The 20041-nt window shown below is 43.1% G+C and overlaps 1 protein-coding gene across 1 annotated transcript in view; it reads right to left on the reverse strand.

Annotated features, from left to right (window-relative positions):
- The window catches only part of AGBL1 (AGBL carboxypeptidase 1), a 262527-nt gene extending 245600 nt beyond the window's left edge, over positions 1 to 16927 (reverse strand). The window contains exons 1-5 of the mRNA XM_068410767.1: positions 16913 to 16927; positions 16321 to 16384; positions 14876 to 15022; positions 13438 to 13569; positions 10914 to 11007 (exon numbers count right to left, since the gene is read on the reverse strand). Coding sequence (XP_068266868.1) covers positions 10914 to 11007; positions 13438 to 13569; positions 14876 to 15022; positions 16321 to 16384; positions 16913 to 16927 — 452 coding nt within the window. The remainder of the gene's footprint in view (positions 1 to 10913; positions 11008 to 13437; positions 13570 to 14875; positions 15023 to 16320; positions 16385 to 16912) is intronic.
- Between the last annotated feature and the right edge of the window lie 3114 nt (positions 16928 to 20041).

Here is a 20041-nt window from a genome sequence, read left to right on the forward strand (position 1 = left end):
GCCTTGACTGCAACATAGGTCACTACACCATCATGGAGCTTGCAAGGCTGGTTGAAATACATCATCTGGCTGTTGTGGCTGATCTAGCCAACTGCAGACTGATTAATTTTTTCAGTTACACATGTATAATTCCTTATTAAACAGTAATCTGGTCACATCTTAGTGCCGGTGCCTGTTCTTCACAACATTTAGCTGGCAGATTTAGAAGGAAGAAAAAGTCAGTAACAAGCCAAAATGCAGCAAATACTCAGTCAAATTATCCTGATATTTGCTGTTTGAAAGCTGCAATGTCATACTGACTTAACTGCAGGGGCTTTTTGAAGCAGTAATTTGCAGAAGCCTAAGAAATAAAAGTTAGTATATTTTTTTCTCCTCTCTCCTGTCATTGGAAATCTTCCATCTAATATAATCAAGCCAAACTCTGGGATTTGAAAACAGCACATATCAAAGCCAAAGCTGGTAGAACTTGATCTGTAAATATAATAATGAAGTGATGTGGATAATTTTTACTGTGCTTTTTAATTATTTATGAGCATTATCTGGATGGTTCTTCCACATGCCTTTGTTTTTTCTACACAGAAAAGTCTGGAAGGTGGTGAAAGCTGGAATATTCACAAAGATGTAAGTGCGATTTAAAACAATAAAAACCAAGAAGGAAATGAAGCTTTTGAGTAGACAGTGAGAGCTGTTGTGCCATTGCAATGTATGTCCTATGGCCCATACAAAGCCCAAACTATATCCATTTAACACAGGAGAGGAAGGAAACATGTGGAGATGTGCCAAAGATATGGGATGATTATCTTTTTTTTCTTCTGCAATAGCCTGGCTGTTGCTGCAGGCTAAGAGTAAAAGTTTGGTTTGGAGCCATGACCTTTCCAAGGTTCACACTTCAGGGGGAGTTTCCATTCCCATCCCCAGAGCTGCAGCCGTATTAGGAGTGAGCAGCCCTGTTCTTCCTCACCAGCCACTTCCTCAAGTTTTCAGGTTCTCCCCTCCATGTTCCAAGCCCTGTCTCTGAACATATCCCAGAGCAGCTCAGCTCTGGGTTTATTTACAGATTTTGCTGGCATTGCTGCCATTCCAAGTGTTGCCCTGCAGATAAAGAGACCAAGAGCCCTGCCAGCATTAGCAAGCCAGAGACCTGTGCTGCTCTTACAAAACCTTCTCTCCGTAACAGGACTCATTTCACCTGCGCTTGGTAAATACTTGAGTATTTAAAATTTCTCTTTTATCGTCTATAATCAGTGTTCGATAACTACACAAAAGAGACTGTGAAGACTTTGGTTCTACGTCTCTTGTGCCCACTGGAAATGAGTCAATTGTGTTGCCTCTGTATTGCTAAAACCAACTACCCCGCTGCTGTGGCTCCAACAGTGCCATCAGGACAGGGAATCCTACAGTAGAAAGGCTGTTGCTAAGGGCTTTGACACTGTGTCCTGCAGCTCTGCTCAGGGCTTGTCTAATCATTGTTGTGCTCTAAAACCACCGATAGTCCTAGAGACTGGCTTACACTTCAGCTGCCAGCGTAGCCAGCACTGGTAGAGCTGGAAAAAAGCCACAGCAACCCCAGGAAATTCTTAGGGCTGTTTTCCTTGTGGGGACAGCACCTGCTCGGTGCCAGCATTGTGCAAAATTGTTGCTGTAGAAGCTCTGCACTGAGGCTTCCTTTCATTGTTTTTTCCATCAAGTTTCTCTTGTCCACCTTTGGACCGAAAGCTTTTGTGGGGAGGATTTTACAGCTGCTTTCTACCCTCTTCATAAGGATAACAGGCTTCTGGGTGGGAGGAGAAATGGCAATAAATCAAGAGAAAGTCAAAGGAGAGGAGATTCCTGGGCTCTCAAATGCGCTGACACACAAGTGAGTGCCCTCAGCTTTATCTACTCACTCTCTGGCTTCTATCAGAGATTCACGTCATTACCCAACTCAATGATTTCCGAGGGGAGATTCTTTGTCTCCTTAAGACAGGAAAATGGATGCAGGAAAACAGGCACAGTGGGCACCTGCTCATCACCTCTACAAGCAAATTCAGATAGGCTTTGCTTAGAAATCCCTGCCCTCCAGTCCTGGTCCCCCAGGGCTGTCTGGCTGATGCTTTCTGAAAGCTTTGGCACTTAACATCTACCTCAAACAGGCTTACAAGGTCACACAACCATGTTTCTCCACTCCCTCCTCACTCTGCCAGCTCCACATTCACCCCACAGTCCACTTCAACTGCATCCTGCCTGACCATAAAACTTTTCACAAATTCACTGCTGCTTTTCTCTCCCCTTTCTCATTTGCCCCTATCTCGGTCCTCACCAAATACCTCAGACGCAACTGACCATACCTTCACTACCCTTAGGAAGACATCAGAAAGGTACAGTTTTAAGTGTATAGATTGAGCATATGAGAAGTCTGATCTGAGGTGATTTGCCCACAGTAATGCACCATGTCTCAGATTATCACTTCAGACATGAGAGATCTTTTGCCTTCTACCATTAGACTTTTTGCCACCTTTACTTTTATAGCCCTACCACCGCTGGTGAAAGCCTTCTCACTGCACCTCCAGATCAGCAGCAGCTTGCCTGCTCATCTCACAGATAACCCATCAACTTCCAGAAATCATCCCAAACCCTCATTTCTTCCTAGACTAAAAAATATTTTTTGTAATCCTTCTAGATCTGTTCTAATTTTTTAATCTTGATTTATTCCACTCTGTTCCTTCTGTGCTATTTACAAAATGCTTCGCATAACCAGTACATACCAGTCTTGACCTATCCTTCTATGGGACTATCATACTCAGCTACAAGGAATCATTAACATTAACAATTCAATTAACTCTGGGAAACACTCTGAGATGCACCTGGTGTATGAAGTCAAGTCCTACCTCCCATTTGAATGGGAGTGACAGTGGTTTCCCCAGCTATGTGGGAGATACACCTCGTAGAGAGCTTCTAAGAGGCAACATGATTGCAATGCAGCAAGGCACCCAAGTGTTATCTTTAATCTAGTTAGCACAAAAAACAACAGTGAGACAGATATGGCAACATGAATAATACTCCCAGACTGGATAATATGTCCTAAGAAGCTTGGGTAGCCCACGCTGGAGGCCCTGCTGCAAGCCTTAACAGTTGTTAGCACAACGAGGTGAATCAAAGCTAGGGCAGAGCCCTCCCACCTAACCAGCACAGAGTTGCCTGCAGTATAGACATAGCTAAAGCCATCATGTGAGGTCAGCCATGAATTGCATCTGCCATAGCTACTGGGTGTGAAAAGTCAAGAACTTGAGAACAGGAGCTATTTGCCCTCATACTATCTTTCCAAATATAACCCGCTAGCTCACCAAAGGGGAAGAAAAAATGGGCAAGCAAAGAAAGGCCTTCATTTGAAAGCATTGCTTCTTTTTCAAACTGTTACTTCTACCTGAAATTGAAGTAAAACATAAGCTAGAACTAAAAGAAAAAAAGCAAACATCTCTTTCAAAATAACAGTCTCACCAAGCGGGTCCATTTATAAACCAGTTCCTCCCTTCCCATGCCATATCAAGTTAAGCTTAGAAATTGATTTCTCCTTATATAGTGTTCGTTTGCCAACTTTTTATGCCAGAGATAGGTGTATCTGTGCTTAATCTTGCCATACCAGAGGCTACCAAGAGATGGCACCAGGGCTTCTGTATGCAACGTTTGTCTGGCCATCTGGAACAACCTTGGTGTATGGCATTCCTCTCTGCCTCATCAATTCTTCATCTATTTTCAAATCTCATCTGAAAGCATCTCTTCTCCCTTGCCTCTACCTCTTAATTTTTCCATTTCTCTCTTCTGCTGCTATTAACGGTACAATGCCAGTAAAGTATAATTTTGCAATGCAACTCTATTTACTCTGCAAAGCAGCACTGAGATATCATCAGTCTGAAATGAGATTTTATAACTTATTATTAATATTAGAAGAGGTCATTCTTTGAGAGGAACCACACAGACTGTAAAAAGAACAGAAGGAACTGCATAAATTGGGACACCTTTGGCTCCAAGATAATTTCTTCTATTACAATGGCTCATTGCATTAAATTTGAACACTAGGGTTTATTTACTTATCATCTCAGTGACGTACCCATCTCTGCTCCATGTTATCTGATATATTAGTCAAGTTGAAGAGACACTTGATATAAACAAGAATTTTAAAGACTTTAAATTTTTCCCTTGTTGCTAGCATCATCTAGTTTAGAACAGTATTTACCAGTTTTATTTAGCAGGAATTCTAGGCTAAATCCTGTGTAGACCAAGGCCAGATGGGAAGCATGTCATTTAGTTGTGACATAGCTCAAAAGAAATTTCAGCCCCTCCTGTGAATTTTCTACAGGGATCAAATGAACCAAATAGCAATTTGAGAATAAGCATGCACTAAGCATTGATTAATTCTGACCACATTCCAATAGAATCGTTTGTTAGTTTCCAATTAAATATCCAAACTGCTCAACACAATTAATAGCAAAACACAGACTAACAAAAGGAATTAAGGATTATTTTCTTTTGATCTCTTATCAGGAATTGTTGCCAAATAAAGGCATGAAGCTGTATATGGAGCATTCCTCAAAAAGAACCAATCACAGCAACTACCATATCAGGTTGCAGAGGAACTAATCACCACGTTGGTGTGTTGAGTTTCTTCTAATTCTCAAAATGGCTGGCAATGGCCATGCAATATGTTCTTCTGTTCAAGCAGAGAACAGACGAAAATTTAGAACAATCCAGGAGATGGAATTGCAGCAAACGTATATGGTGGTCCATGAGCAAGAACATAGCCAGGATTAAGGCTGAGAAAACTCTAACTGCTTGCACTGGGTCTAGGATGCATTTGCGATTGGATTTCTTCCATGTGTGTCTCCATCCTTCTTAACAGAAGAGATAATTCTAGTATTCAGGTCATCCCTGCTACATGTCTCCTCTCTTTGTCAAACAGGCATAGCCCACTGCTGTTTTGTTTTCTTCTGTTGTCATTAGGGTCACAGGAGATCACTTTCACAAGCATTTGCTGATGTAGCAACTTGGTCACTTTTCAACACTATGGGCTCACCACTTACATTTTACCTTGCCTCAAAAGTTCTGGTTCCAAGATGGGAGAACAGAATCCCAGTTATGTGCAAACAAAACAAGTTTTATAGAAAAGCAGAGTAATGTATGTATATTCATATATTCCAAGCCTATTTTGAAGCTATATACAGCCTCTTAACTTGTATCTTCAGAATTTCCAGGGCCTTTGTATTCTCCTTGGTCAATCTGACACAATGCCTAATTAAATATGGACTCATCAGATTTGGGCTTTTAGCTTTAGATGTGTTCTCTTGATCACCTTGTTATTCCTCTCTTCATTTGCATGAAGTTTGCTTTCAGTACTCCTGTAAAAATCTTCCTCTCAGCTCACATTGTGACAGAAGTATGTGATTAGGTATCACTTCCTTACCATAGCAACAGTATCATCATTATTCTCGCATGGTTCAGATTAATGAGTCACTCCTCACCTCAAATCACCCCTGAGCACCCATCACCAAAGAAAAGACACATGTGGTGTTCTCCTTTCCTCCTGGGTTCTGAGCCCTGACAGTAGTTGGAGAAGACTGCATTTTCCAAATCTCTCTCAGCAACCATTTACCCAGTCCAACCTTAAATGCCCATCATGCTACTTCCAAGTTACCCAGTCTAGACTCATCCTCCGGTCAGCAGAGAGAAAGAAAAACTTCCAGGCCACCTAAAGTCTCTAGAGGCAAATATTTGCTACGGGTGAAGAGAACCTTGCTTCTTTTTTCCTTTAGTATGTGAGGAGTCCAGATATCCACCTCAGATGGTATAGAATAGAGGTACATGAGAGGATTTCCTCCCTTTAATGGAAAGGGAGATTATAGGCAAGTGTTGAGGAGCTGGGACCATCCAATAAGCACCAAGCATAAGGAGAATTATGATCAAGTGTCAGAAGTAGGTAATGCTGGACATGAGCAAAACAGATAATTTCTGCATATCATATTTTCTGCTGAATTAATTTGGCACCATTCCCAGACCTTTTTTATTCACTTTCCACTTTTAATTAAGTAGTCAAACTTTACTGGAACAGCCCAGTGCAGAAAGCCAAGTTTTGTGAATATTCACAGAGTTTTTCATTCTGATGAATACTCATTCTTGTTGCAGTCTCTTGTATGAGGTTTATCTGAACACTTACCCTTAGCCAGCTAAGGTAAATAGATGTACTCACAAAGAGCTTTGAGAAACGAAGACTTTCAAAAGACTCTTTAAATTGCTTTAAATAAAACAGCAGAAATAAGATTGCTTGCCAACCTTTTAACAACAGAAAAAGATAACACAATAGAGAGAACGAGTCACACCATCATTTGCCATCTTCTAAAGAACAGGTCTTCTTCATATCAAAGAATTATAAGTTCTGGATTTTTGTTTTCACTCACTTTGATAGTCTACCTTCAACTTGAGGAGCCCTAGAAGAGGCCCTCACAACATGTAGCCACAGACAACATACAGCCTTCAAAGCCATCAGCCTGACATGCCAGCAGCCTGGGGAGGATATCTGATGCTTGGCCACCTGGAGACAGTCATGCAGAAGAGACCCAGCTCATGGTTGGCCAGATCACAAACATCTGCCACTGTCACATTCTACATCCTTCTGCCCACAACACATACAAATATCTCTCAGAAAAAGTTGGGAAAATGAGCAAAGGTGTTGAAAGGGACACTGGAAAATAGGAGAAGAGTAGAACATATGGAACATACAGGGAATAAGATGGAAGGTGAAAGGAGCAGGGGTCATTGCACTTCGTGGGGCATCAGGGATGTTGCATTAGAGGTGGTGTTGATGGAGTGAAGATTTGAGTGTCACACACACACACTCATATTAGATATCACAGCTACTGACATAAACAGAACTGAGAAAAACAGAACATCATCTGGCTTTATTTTAAACTGCCCCTATACAAGGTATCAGAAAACTTTCTCTGCAGCACAGCATCATGAGGTGGGCAAGATAGTCTAGAGTCTCCATCACACTTGGATTGCACAGTGCTTAACTCAAGAGTTCTTTAAACCTCAGTGAGTTTCACATTTTTTCATGTGGCTTTTACTGGAGATATAGGTAGCCCTGGAGAGATCCACACAGTTATGGCACCAGCAACCTGCAGACCTCAAATGCCTAATGAAGACCAATAAAGTCCATGAGTCACAGTCTCAGGGGAATCAGAGCTACTTTGCATGCACCCAGAGAAGGTCAATTGGAGTATGGGAGACTACGTCTAAATAACCCAGGGCTTTGCCACTGGGAAAAATAAATAGAACTATGTATCTTGTTTCCACATCTTAGCTGGCTAAATAAATAGCTCTCATAGTGCTCTCTCCAGGGCAGATTCTTAAAGCGACCTTGGTCCTGCTGCTGCCCAGGATGGGAGAATGCGAGTGTATTCACAAGAGAAGTGGTGCATTTTCAATGCTGCATTCCTGGCAGCTGATCAAAGAATAAGGGTAATCTCAGCCCCCACAGTTGCCAGCTGTTCCTTCCCAGCAGCAAGGCAAAGCATGGTGGCACATAGTTATGAAGCAGAGGGAAGGTATCAAGGGCAAATGCAAAGGGAGGATCAGAGGCTTGCTGGGAGGACATTGGAGTTTTCCTCCATAAGCAGGTTACAAACTAGTGTTCTCTTCAAGTTCCATACTCATAGCCAAAAAGAAGCAGATGTTTTTGTTACCATCTAACTACACCAAAATAACCCACTCCAGATTTCAGCATGGCCACTGCAACTTTAGGAGGAGCTACACTAGTATTAGATGACCAGGAGCACATGCTGAACTAGACAAAGCACATGACCCCTTTTTATTCTTTCTCCCCATCTCAGAAAACTCATCCATAAGCTTCCTCCCTCAGTCACCCTGTTAATTTTTAACTAGAGCAGCTCAAAAAATAGAAGAATATTTTCACACATACCCACCTCCATTTCCCGATGAACTGTAAAGATGCCTGGGATTTTCAGACTGTAGCTATCCCAGGCATTCGCTAATGCTGGGAAAGAAGATCTGTAATCCACTCCACAGTCTGGACTTCTGGTTTTAGGATCTAAATTCTTGTCAACAACATCTCTTGAAGCCGCTTTCCCCAGTGAGAGCAGTATTTCCAAATGGACCACAAGCAAGGAAAACCCCTACTGAATAATAAGAAACTAGTGCCTTTAAATAGGTTGCAATCATTTATTAAAACAAAACAGGCTTGTGTGCTTCTTCTGATGTAAAACAGGCTGTCTCCAGTGAGCCATTGACCTTCTCAGCTGCTCCTAGTTATTAAATGAAAGAAGCAGCTTTGAGCCCTAGGCAGGCCAGCTGAGTGGCTACCAGGCTTCAGCTGATTTATGGGTCTTGCTTGTTAAACCAAGTGTAGGTGGGAGCCAAATCACCTTTTTCCGTGAGCTAGGTACCAGGAAAGATTTTAGCCTCTGTTTGCACGCTCATACAAATATGTCTTAAGAGCACAAATATTTCAGGAAAAAAAGGAAATTAGGAGACTGAACTACTGATGAGGAAGCTCAGGCAGACAACAATTAACATATAAGATAACTTTTTTTCCAAAGGGAAAATAAATCCAAGCTTTTCAGCCATAAATAAAATGGCTTATTAGCAATAAAAATGGAGTTTTATTGCGGGAAATTTTGAGTTTGCATTTTCTGGTGTGTCTGTGTGTCCCGAATGGGAAAAAAGGTCCACAGAAGAGTTCAAAACAGTTCTTGTACATCAGACAGAAGGAAGAAAAACACAAATATTGCACATTGACAATCTGGAATAATTTCAGTCAAAAGCAGTGTGTTTCTCTGAAGGCTATTTCTTTCCCTTTCTGCTTAGAAGTGAGTATTCTAGACCACTTTACAGCCTACATTACAGCAACCCTCAGTGGCACTAGCTGCATCTCCAAATGAATCTCAGCAAAAAGCCAGGCTAGAAGTGTGTAACAGATACCAAGTTTTCCACTTTCCTCAGAGGAAACAGTGAATGGAAAAAGCAGCTTTGCACAAAATTCATTTAAAATGCCTTTATACAGCCAGTCTCTTTGCTAAACAGAGAACTGATACAGACCCAAGTCCCGTTAGACACAGATCCTGACCTAGGAGGCTATCACAGAAGTAGAACTAACACTAGTCTAATCACAGCCAACACTTCCATAGGAAGGAAACCAGGGAATTGAGCGGGATTTGCTTACTTAGTTAAGCTCAGGCATGGACCCATCAATCACTTTTGGTTGCCTCAAAAGTCAAGTCCAGCTCTGGGTCTAACTCATCCTGGGCACCCCTGTCATACATAAAGCAGTTCTCCAGACTCCCTGAGTCTTAAAGATTGAAGTTATAACATGAGGCCTGAGGGGAATCTTGAAGAGTGCTCAGATATCCTAGGAATAATATCCTAGCGATAATATCCTTTGAGTTGGGTAATATGCAAACCTCTGTGCAGAAAACATCCTGATATACTTTTGGACCATGTAGAGGAGTCAGACGTAATCTAAGAGAGAACTGAAGCTGTGAAGAAGTTCCAGGTACTTAGCACTATACTAGAAAGCCAAAAATGCAGGGAAAAGTGAGTTGGCCTCCATTAACAAGGCAGCTGCAGGAAGTTGTGCGTCTGCTGGGCCCACTCAGTATCTTCCTCAGCAAAGCAAACTGTTCAAATTTTTTTTATAGCCCCAGGCGTGTAGGCAGTAGTAGTGGAAGAATGCTGCATTTAGCAAACCACAGTACCATGTGTTGACGTGCAAGATCATCACTTGTGGCTAGTGGAAAGTAATTCAAATCCCTTCCCATGCAATATATTGTGTAACTGGAGATATTGGGGGAACTGGTATCAGTCTTTGACAGTAACAGCAGGATGGACATTATTTACTGGCGCCCTCATCCAGAGTGACTGGTCCCCACTTCAACCACAGCTAAGCAAGTAGTGGTCAAACTGTTGTGCCATATCTGTCCGTCCACTTCTCACCTACACACAGTGCTCAACCTAAAGCTACTTCCCCAGGAATCACCGGCCACGAACCGCACCCATGTCAGGTCCATGCAGAAGCCAAAAATGACTGAATGTTGCCATGTCCTTGCTGAGACATGCATGAACAAGTAGGGACCATGAGCTCCAAAAGGCATTGCATGTCTAAGCAGGAGAACTGGCAGGTTCTGTGTTGCTTAAGCAAATGTGATTGTGTGGACACAGGTCATAGCAGTAACTTCTTCCTCCTGTTTGTAATGAGCAAGCCACAGAAATGTGTTATGATCTTCTGTGGATGTTTTCCACATTACAAAGTTTGCCTTGAAAGGCATCTGAGGACATGGTCAGAATGGACAACTTGAGGACTGATGTTCAGCATTAAGATGGAGATATAAAATGGACTTGCTGTGTTCAGAAAAAAACTATTTGAAATATTTTGGATGGGCTTAAAAATACACCCAGATTAATACTAGTAAGAACTGTCATACTTCAAAAACATAATAATGACCTGGTCACAACCATCTGCAAAAGAAGGACAAGGAAGCACTGCCACAATTCCACTGTACCTGCCCCCGGGCTGGTGGTGGCAGGAGGTTCTTGCTAAGGGGTAGGCGGGAGAGGCTTTTCTGCTGCCAGCACATGCTTCTCAAAATCCAGTCCAGACTGGGATATGAAGGACAATATCTTGCAATGAAACTGCCATTGCTGTATAGGGTACACTAGAAATAAATGGCCACCAGCATGAATCATATGATGAATCACAGCATTAACGTGTCCTTCAGGGAACTATTTCTGCCTCTTAAAAAACCCTGCAGATTTAAAGTGAGTGGAAATTGTGCATCCATTTCTGATTTCTTTGCCTCTCCAAGTGGAACCAAAATTTTATTTCTTGCTGTCCTGAAAAGATGAGTACCCTTGGGGCTACTGCCTACCTGACTGTCCTGACGTGTCTCTTGCTGTACGGGGTGATGACTTTGAAAAGCAGCTCCATGGCTCCGTTGATGCCAAGTGTGGTTCTTGTGGTAACTAAGCCAACAGAAGAGAAAAGCAGTCAGATCTGAAGCAGGCAGTCTGCAACACTGTGTTTAGAGGTGATGCAGGGAAGGGAGTAGCTGCCCCTGGGGCAGCAGATTTCGCTGAGCTCTCAACTGGGCTTCACAGGTCATTTTAGAAACACAGGAACTGAAGAACAAAGCTGTCTGTGGACACAACCTGACCAAGATCAGATGCAAAATCAGATCTCAAATGCTGCAGTTCTTCCTCAAGTTCCCCAAAGCCCCTTTTACTGTAAATATTGTACTCCCCAGAGAACAAATCCTAGTTAAATGGTGTCATCTGCCAGCAAAATGACAGGGCTCAAATTCATCCCGCATTTCCCACAGGCAACTCCATGAGGAGAGTTTATTTCACAGGGGCATGAAGGACTGAGTTTTCTTTCTGTGCTATTATTCAGTAGTATGGAAGTCGGGTTTATTGGGAGGGGATGCCTCTGGATGCAGCTTAATTTCAGCTAGGTCAATTTTACCTTTAATCCTTTACTTGCTAACACATTGGGAACTTTTATAGATAGATTTTGCAATCAATTCCAAAAATGCCCAATGCATAAACTAAGTGCTTAGCCAGGCCTCCCCGTTGTAAGACAGGTTTTCTATGTAAAGAGGGGATGAATACAGCCCTGAAATATGAAATGCAAGCGAACAGGGTGAAAGGATCAGTAATTAAGAGCAGCCAGAGGGAGACATGGCTACCTGCCCACTGCTGGGTTTTGGCTGTTTTGTAAATATCTCCCAGTGGTCACCACAGAGCTGCCAGAGAGCCCATCATCTCCTGCAGTCCTACCCTGTCCCCGCCAAGTTGTCCTGTGATAGAAAGCTTTGCAAGGCTTGCCAGCTAGTTTTACAGTAGCTGGTAATTCATCAGAGACAGGGCGGTAGACAAGGCTGCTTGAACTCATCCTGCCCCAGAGAAGGGCACAGGCTGCCACACGCAACTGGTGGCCGAGATTGTGAAGGGAGTGACCTGGAGCAAAGAACTGATGCACGAGATTGTGACGAGGACTCATCTTTTCTGCTTTCATACCTAAACACTCTCAGATTTTTATACGCTTCTGGATCCTCTCTAGTTCCACTCTATAAAAATAATCTTTAAGGTTGGGAGCGTGTAATCTCCTAGTTTGGTACCACCTCCACACAGACCTTCACCTAACCTCCCTTGCAGCTTCCCAGCCAGGCCACAGAGCCCACAGAGTCAAAGGCACTCATGGAAGGAGGAAGAACATCTGGAGAGTGCAGGAGGTACCTGGAGAGCAACAGCAAAGGAGCTGAGTGGTGATTCTGGGATCTGGCGTTAACAGAAAGGAGGCCAGGCTGCAGTGTGCATCCTAAAACCTGTGCAAAAACTGCAGCTGAATTGGGATGCAGGTGCACTGAAGCAGGGAGCAGGGAAGGGTGTAGATCATCATTTTGGGTGGGAGGCAGCACAGGGTCACTACACAGCTGTGAAACCCAAATAAAGGCACGTTTCAGCTTCTGGCCTTGGCTGCATTTTCAGTCACACTCAGCCTTTCAAATACTGCTTATCACAGGGAGAGGGGTTGACTGTTGAGGGTTGGCTGCTTGCCTGAGAAATCCCATTGCATGAAGCTAGCTCCTGTATAGATAGAAGGGACCTGCAGGGCTGGGCGCCAGGAGTGCTAAATCTTAGGATGCATATAGCAGGCTGCAGACAGGATGGCTGACAAGAATTATCTGCTGAGTGAGAGATGTGGGGAAAGAGAGGACAGGGTTAGAGTGAGCAAAGGGAAATTTGTGCTGACAAACTCTGCCCTATAGCAGGGAAAGCCTGTATGAATCTGTAATGACCCTGGGAGAGCATACTGGAAATCCCATTGCTTGAATCATTTAATATGAGGGCATTGCCAAGCAAGAAAAGCTGGGAGAGTGTGTATTGGGGGGTGGCAGACTAGACAGAACACCAGGATCTAATATATTCTTCCTGAGGGACTTTGAATGAGTAACTGATTTCTCTCTCCTTCTATTTCTCCACCTGTATTTTCCTCTCTAGTGGAGCTGCTCTGAGGATCAATACAACCAACAATAGTGAGACATTTGGCTATTATGGTAATGGGAACTGCACAGAGACTTAAGGTACCTAAATCTCAGAGCAAAGGAGTTGACTGTTTATATTCTAGAATAGGAGATCATTGACATGAATATTTTTCATTACAGCACTTTTATTTTCATAGTCCACAGATGAAATACGCTGTAAAGGCTGTATAGGCCCCCTGGGGAGCACCTCTACCTACGGTCGTTCTGGCTTTTGTGCCTCATTCTGTGTATTAACGGTGCGTCCAGGCACTAACCTTAATCAGGAATGATGTTTCTTTGCACTGAAATGACTAAAAAAAGAACTCTGGCACTGTCATACAGAGGAAAGGAGGAAAATCCAGGCACTCACCGTTAGAAGCACAAACCCGCAGGACCCAGAGGCAGTGGGTGAGGTGTAGATGGTGGCCCAGGTTTCTTCTTGCCAAGCTCAGTATTATATCAGTTGCTTCTGCCTTCTGCACTTTCAACCCAAACTTCCTATCTGTGAAAAGCAAATAAGAATCAAACTATTACAAAGACCACGTCTCTGCAGCAGTGCTGATGAACGTATTTGCACCAAATCTTGTAAGTCAGGATCACATAACAAAGGTATTCAAATGTGTCAAGGAGTTAGATCAGCATTATTCTCACCGAAAATGGGAAAACATGAGATTTACCTGGAGTCACCATATACAAATCATAGAATGGTTTGGGTTGGAAGGGACCTTTAAAGGTGACCTAGTCCAACACCCCCTGCAATGAGGAAAAAATTTACCTCTGCCCTGTATTCCCTTGCCAACCGTCCCAAGGCCCTGAAGTCTCTTTTGATTGCCCTTGGACTTCGCATTGTGTCTTCATTGGCACCCACATGGAAAAGCAATAATGGAAAATAGTTTAAGGGCCACACCAGGCTAGGAAGTTTCCTTAACACTGGGCCCAGGGAGGCAGCAAACTTCCCTAAGAGGAGGGTCTGTGGCATATTGGACTCTCTGTTCCCCTCAGAAGGGAGTCACCTACAACTATAATCTGTCATTTCTTCCTTGTGGAGGTGGTCGTGATACAGGGGATAGGCCTTTCTGACTTTGGCAATGCCTCTGGTGTAGATGGAACATCATCCACATCATCAATTGACTGACCTTCCACATCCAGAGCCTCATACCTGTTGTACCTCTAGAAGCACCTGAGAAGGCAAGGTAGGCAAGGAGGGGGTTCACCTGTTGCCCCGAGCATAGACTTGCCTCCATTCACTCCTTTCCTTTAAGCTACTGACTTCTGTCTGTTGGGTGGAGGATACAGGATCCCCTTGATCTTGTGTTTTTTATTGTGGATGTTCCTGGTTCTGTCTCAAAGCGGGTAGAGCATGATTCCACCAGTCTCTCTCTCCTGCGAGAGCTGCTGGTTCCTGGCAGGTCTCTCCGCTGCCCTGGCATTTCCCTGCCTCAGGAAACCCTCCTGTATGTCAAGATCTGCCACTTCCCTGCGGGTCAGGCCAACAAAGAGAAATCATATTTTAAGATTCGCTTAGGTTAAGGGAAAACAAAATAAAATTTCTGCTGGGGGGCTTTCAACCACGAGGCTAACCTAAGGCAGAACATGGATGAAACCTGTGTAAGAAGCAGCTCGACGCATGTGTACGCCCTCCCTGCCTTGTTGCAGGATCTCTACCTGGCCAAGCCACAGAGAAGCGGCACCCCCCCAAAACCAAACTCACAGCTGTCTATCAGGCACATCCCAGTGCTGATTATTGCTGAGGATGTCTGTGAGTTTTGAGCCCCTCACCCAAGAAGTCCCTCACCACTCAGCAGTACCTCGTTGGCCAACCCTGGCCAGCAGCCGAAGCAGGGGCAGAAGGGTGCTGTGGTCGGGTGGCTCGGTCCAGGCAGCGGTGGCAAGGGCCTGAAGCAGTGCCTCGCTGCCCCCTTTGCTGATCACATAGTGAATTCTGCGGCCGGTCCCTGCGGAAAAGAGGAGAGACTCTGCTCAGAGCATCCCTGTCCTGAGCCGCAGCTATCGCAAACTGTCACCCTGCATGGAGCACACAAAGCTCCCGTGGCCTTCCAATGGTGTTTTATTGCTGTAAACCCAAGGGCATTTGCAGAATTGACCATGGCGCTCAGGTGCCTCTGGCCTGGCGACATGGTGAAACCATGCGCTCTGCTGCCTCTTGCTCTGGCAGACGTTATCTTTACAAACCCACGTCCTGCAGAAGTTTTTTGTTGTGCGTTGAAATGCAGCGGAGAAGAATAAACAGAGACACCAACAGATTTCAAAGGAGCAGAAGGCTCAGTGATCTTTTCTTAGATACTGGAAATTAAACAAGCAAAGGACTAAAGCTGCAATGGGCTTCTGCCAAATGAAAAGGAATCCTAGGGAAGCTTTAGAGACAGCTTTCAAACAAATCTAGGTCTCCAAAGAAACCACACACTAATCCTGTGAGCCCTGCTGTGTCAACAGACATTGATCCATGGGCGACTTCGGCAGCGACTTCAGGCTCTGTGGTTGGAGGAAGCCGCACGTTCAGCTCCTGGAGGGGAGACAGTACCAGTCTCCTCCATGTAGGCAATTCTTCCATCTGACTGAGGAACAGCACTGCAGGGCTTCAAAAGAGAGGCCCAGCTGGATGAGCAATATCTGCGGTGGGGCTCTGAGAAGCAGGGAACGCAGGAGGCTCCAGAACGTGCCAATGCAGCCCCTGCAGGCAGCAGCTTGGTTGGGCTGAGAATTGTTTATCAAATGACATTTTTGAGGTGGAGCAGGAAGGAAAAGGAACTTAATTATTTTTTCAGTTATTTTGCCAATTCATTTATTTTTTCATGTGGCTTGGGCACATGCAGCAACATGCCTTCCCTGCAGCCCCAAGGTGGAGGTGCCTTTTGGGGAGATGTTGAACTCTCTCCATTAGAGAGTCCCTGTGCTCTGGGAAGTCAGGCTCCTCTCCCTGTCTCCAATGGCAGTGGTGAACGTCTCCAGTGGTTGACTGCCAGGGGTTACGAAATACCTTGAAACTCACAGGCATCTTTTAAACTAAAAACAATGAAGACTTTGTGTTGTTTTTTTTCCTCTTTAACTTACTGGAAAAGCTCAGTTTTCCAAACACAAGTGTAAGGACTGCTGATCTAGAGGTACAATTCATGTTTTTTTCACCTTGCAAATACCTGGCTGAGTTTATGCAGGTATGAATTCCCTGACCTGTTTGAGGACCCACTTTCTGCCCCTAGCCCGCAGGCATTGCCCCCGAGCTTTGTTTCCTTACCCAGAGAGAGCAGGTCAGTGAGGACACTGAGAATATTCAGGATGACATCCTTGTCACGGGAGCTCTGAAACAGAAACACACCAAATTTGGGGATCAGTTCAGAACAGTGAACTTCATGCTACACAGAGCTGCAGTGCATCTGCGGTGCAGAGGCACTGAGATCCTTGTTTGGATACTGAGTACTTTTCATGCCATCTGGCCAGTGAATATGTGGAACCATATCCATAACACATTTTAAAAGTCTCTGATGGACATACTGATCATACTACACAATATTTAACACACAGTAGCATTTCTGCAGAATTTACATCTAAATTCTAAATTACATCTCTCTTTTTTGGTTTGGTCTGGCTACCTCAAAGTTGAGAAAATTCTGTATCACACAGAAATGTTAAATGTGGGGTGGTTTTCCATGACAGCATCCCTTATTACCGGCAGTTGAAGAAGGATATCTTTAAATTATATTAATCTCATTTACAAGAAAATTCCCCTGTCTTTGCAGCTACAGCTACGTGGAAGCTTGGAATTTGGGGAGCAGAAAGATGCCCTAAACTTATTTTTAATCAAGACCAAGTAACACCAGTGATGACACCTTGACATCACACATTCTGCTTTAGATTCACTTTAAATTTTGCACTAGAGGAAATAAGATATACTGTACTTGAGGAAAAGGAAACACATGGTATCTCCATCCATCTGTGTGATACACTAGACCCCTGCTCTAATCCTCCTCCAACCAGATTTCACTGCTGAGACTGAAGAATTAATCACCTCTCTGTATTGCTGTGTGAGAGATTTGGGTTAAGTTCTAGATCCCTTAATTTCTGCACAGGTACAATACAACACAATACAAATTTCCAATATAATAGAAGACTTGCATTTGTGTAGTCCTGATCCTGAAGAACCTCAGGTGTTTCATATAAACTATAATGGAATCACTTTATTTCCCATTAAATTATTACAATAGGATAATATCTTGCAAATATATGGCTCCTATATTTCCGAACGTTTAAGTGCTTCAGAAACTTAACGTACTAGTATGTATTCTGGATATATGGGATCATTTTACCAGCTAAATTGATTCAATCATTCCCTGGCGTATTTAACATTATGCAACTGAATATTTAAGACAAGGAACTGAGAAGAAACACCTAGCAAAAAGAAACTCTAGAAAAGAATATTAGGGAAAACTAATTCAGATCTGTAATAATGACTATTCATGCAAATGGACTTTTTTATTTTTTCAAATGGATCCCTGCTCAAGTCACAGCACAAGCTGACATGGTGCTGAGGATTGTGTAGGTAATTAAGAAGCTGCATATCACACCCCTTCCTCCTTTGTTATAGTCGGGGAGGGTATACATTGAGTGAGACATGGGAATGAAGCAGGAAAAAGGTCAGTCTTCACAGTCAGAGCAGGTGACTGTTGGCCTGGAGAATCATATTTCCACCTCTGTTGCAGAATTCATGTAGGATGTTTGACAGCTCCCTTCAACCAAACCTTCTGTATTGGCAAATTATATGTGCCATCTTCTGCATGCAATATATCTACGTTAGTGCTGATGTTCCCTAACTTCTGTACCTTTAATATTATATATTCTTAGATTTCTTTTTTTTTAGTCATAATTATTAACAAAACCATCCCCAAATCTCTGAAAACCAGAATTCCCATCATACTGGTTTTCATCGATCACCAGGGCTGGTCAAACTTTAACTGCTCAATACACATGCCATGCCAGCATAAGTGAGCAACATGGAGAAGAGTTGGGGAGTGAGACAAAAGAACAAGATGTGGTTGGGGAAGGGGAAGGAAGAAAGAGGAGTCAGGCAAGGATGACAGATTGGAGAAAATAAGCAGTCAATCACTTCTGAAACAGGGGACTCAGGGGAGGAGGGTCTGTGAGCACTGCCGCCTTTCTAAAGTCTCACCTTTTGTTGTTAACTAAAATCCACATGAAAAGTGCATGTCTCATCCCTGTACTCAGAGCTGGCCCATGCCCAGAGAGAGCCTGCTGTTTCTATTCGTTACTACATTAACTCAACAAGCAGAGATGTCTGCACTGAACATAAAAGTTCAGCCCTTTTATGAACCGTGTTGAAATCAAAAGGCTCGGTGTGATAGGATTACTGCTTCTATCAGAGCCAAGACAAACAGAATACGTGGCTTTAATGAAACCCAGTAACTCTCGGTTCACCAAGTATTGCCACCCTTGTCTCGGAGAAGAGGTCCAAATTCGTGTTACTGGCTCAAGGGACCACACAGAGAGGAAAGTGCAGCAGCGTCAGAGCAGTTCTGAATACTGTAACTTCTAGGTAACACATATAGTTTCAGTCATAAGTTAATCTTGCTAATTCATGTCTTTGCTCATTAGTCCACAGTCTGGAGCTGTCTCAAGTCTCCCAACAACTTCAGAGCAAACAAAGAACAATCAGATCTCTCTTCCCAAGAGTTTCTCAGCATTTTTTAGCATAGGGACTTAACAGTCAGGGGCAGGCTGTCAGGAGTGATGAGTATCCACCAAATTTACTGACTCCAGGAAGAGTTACTGTTCTCAGCACCTTTTTAAATATCAGCGTTGCCTAAATCAGACTGTCCTCTGGTTTTGTCTTGCTGCCTCTAAGTATCCCTTTCCTCTGTAGGTGGATGGATTACACATTAAGGTTTCAGTAATGAAGTCTTCATTGATTTATGCTCCTATTACACTGGGTTGTTTATTTTAACTGATTGGATTGTGGGTTTCCTAAGCCATTAACACAAATAGTGATGACATAAGATATCCTCTGACTTTCCATGCGCTTTATCCAGGGACCTAGGCGAACAAAGAACTTGAGGGGACATGAAAGATCAACTTTTAACACGTGCAAATTAGAGCTGGGTGATATTGCCAAATATTTTACCTGAGTATTTACTCTTGATATTTTAACACTAAAACTCTGACTGTGTTGGTGCCCTGTTGTTCCTTTCCTCCAGCGCACTAGCAGGGAAATTGGATGTCTTGTGTGTTTGCTGAAACATTGGATAAAACCCTAGTCCCATTACAAATACTGACATATTTCCCACTAATTTTAGTGGCACCACTGAATAATACAGAATACTGCAGAAGAACACAGTTCCAATTTATAATAGCAAGACAACACAGAAAAAACAACCCTAAAGTTGCTGTTGTCTTACAAGATGACAACTTGCTTGTTGAAAAGAAACAGCTCAGATTTTGACTAATTAGCTTGAGATTTTCAAAATCATCAAAGAAATTTGGACATTGAAATCTAGGAGAATTAATTGTTTAAATTAATACTCATACCAAACTCTTTGTGGATGAATTGCCAACAAATTCATTCATAAAAAATATTCAGTAAATCTTTTTGAACAGTAAGTACAAATGAGAAAATCACAACTTGCGCCTGATCTAAAAAAGATGAATAGAGTAATTTCTTTAATGCAAATTACTTACCCAGCTCTGGTTAAAATAAACACATTACTTATTTTTATTGAAAGATATGTTTGGCAGTTCAAGAACAAACCATAAGCAAAGAGAGGAGAGAAGTAAAATTCCTCTTGCTAAATATTTTCCACTCCTGCCAGCACTTATGAATGTTAGATACTACAGCTATACGCGCACAGACTAATGGAGATGCATTCTTGGTATATGGGTGGAATGAGAGCAGAGAAAAGTTCCCAGAGGCTCAAGTTAGATTACAAACTCACCAACCTCCTGCAGGA

The sequence above is a fragment of the Nyctibius grandis genome, chromosome 11, assembly GCF_013368605.1.
Source record: "Nyctibius grandis isolate bNycGra1 chromosome 11, bNycGra1.pri, whole genome shotgun sequence".
In the NCBI taxonomy this organism is placed as follows: Eukaryota; Metazoa; Chordata; class Aves; order Nyctibiiformes; family Nyctibiidae; genus Nyctibius; species Nyctibius grandis.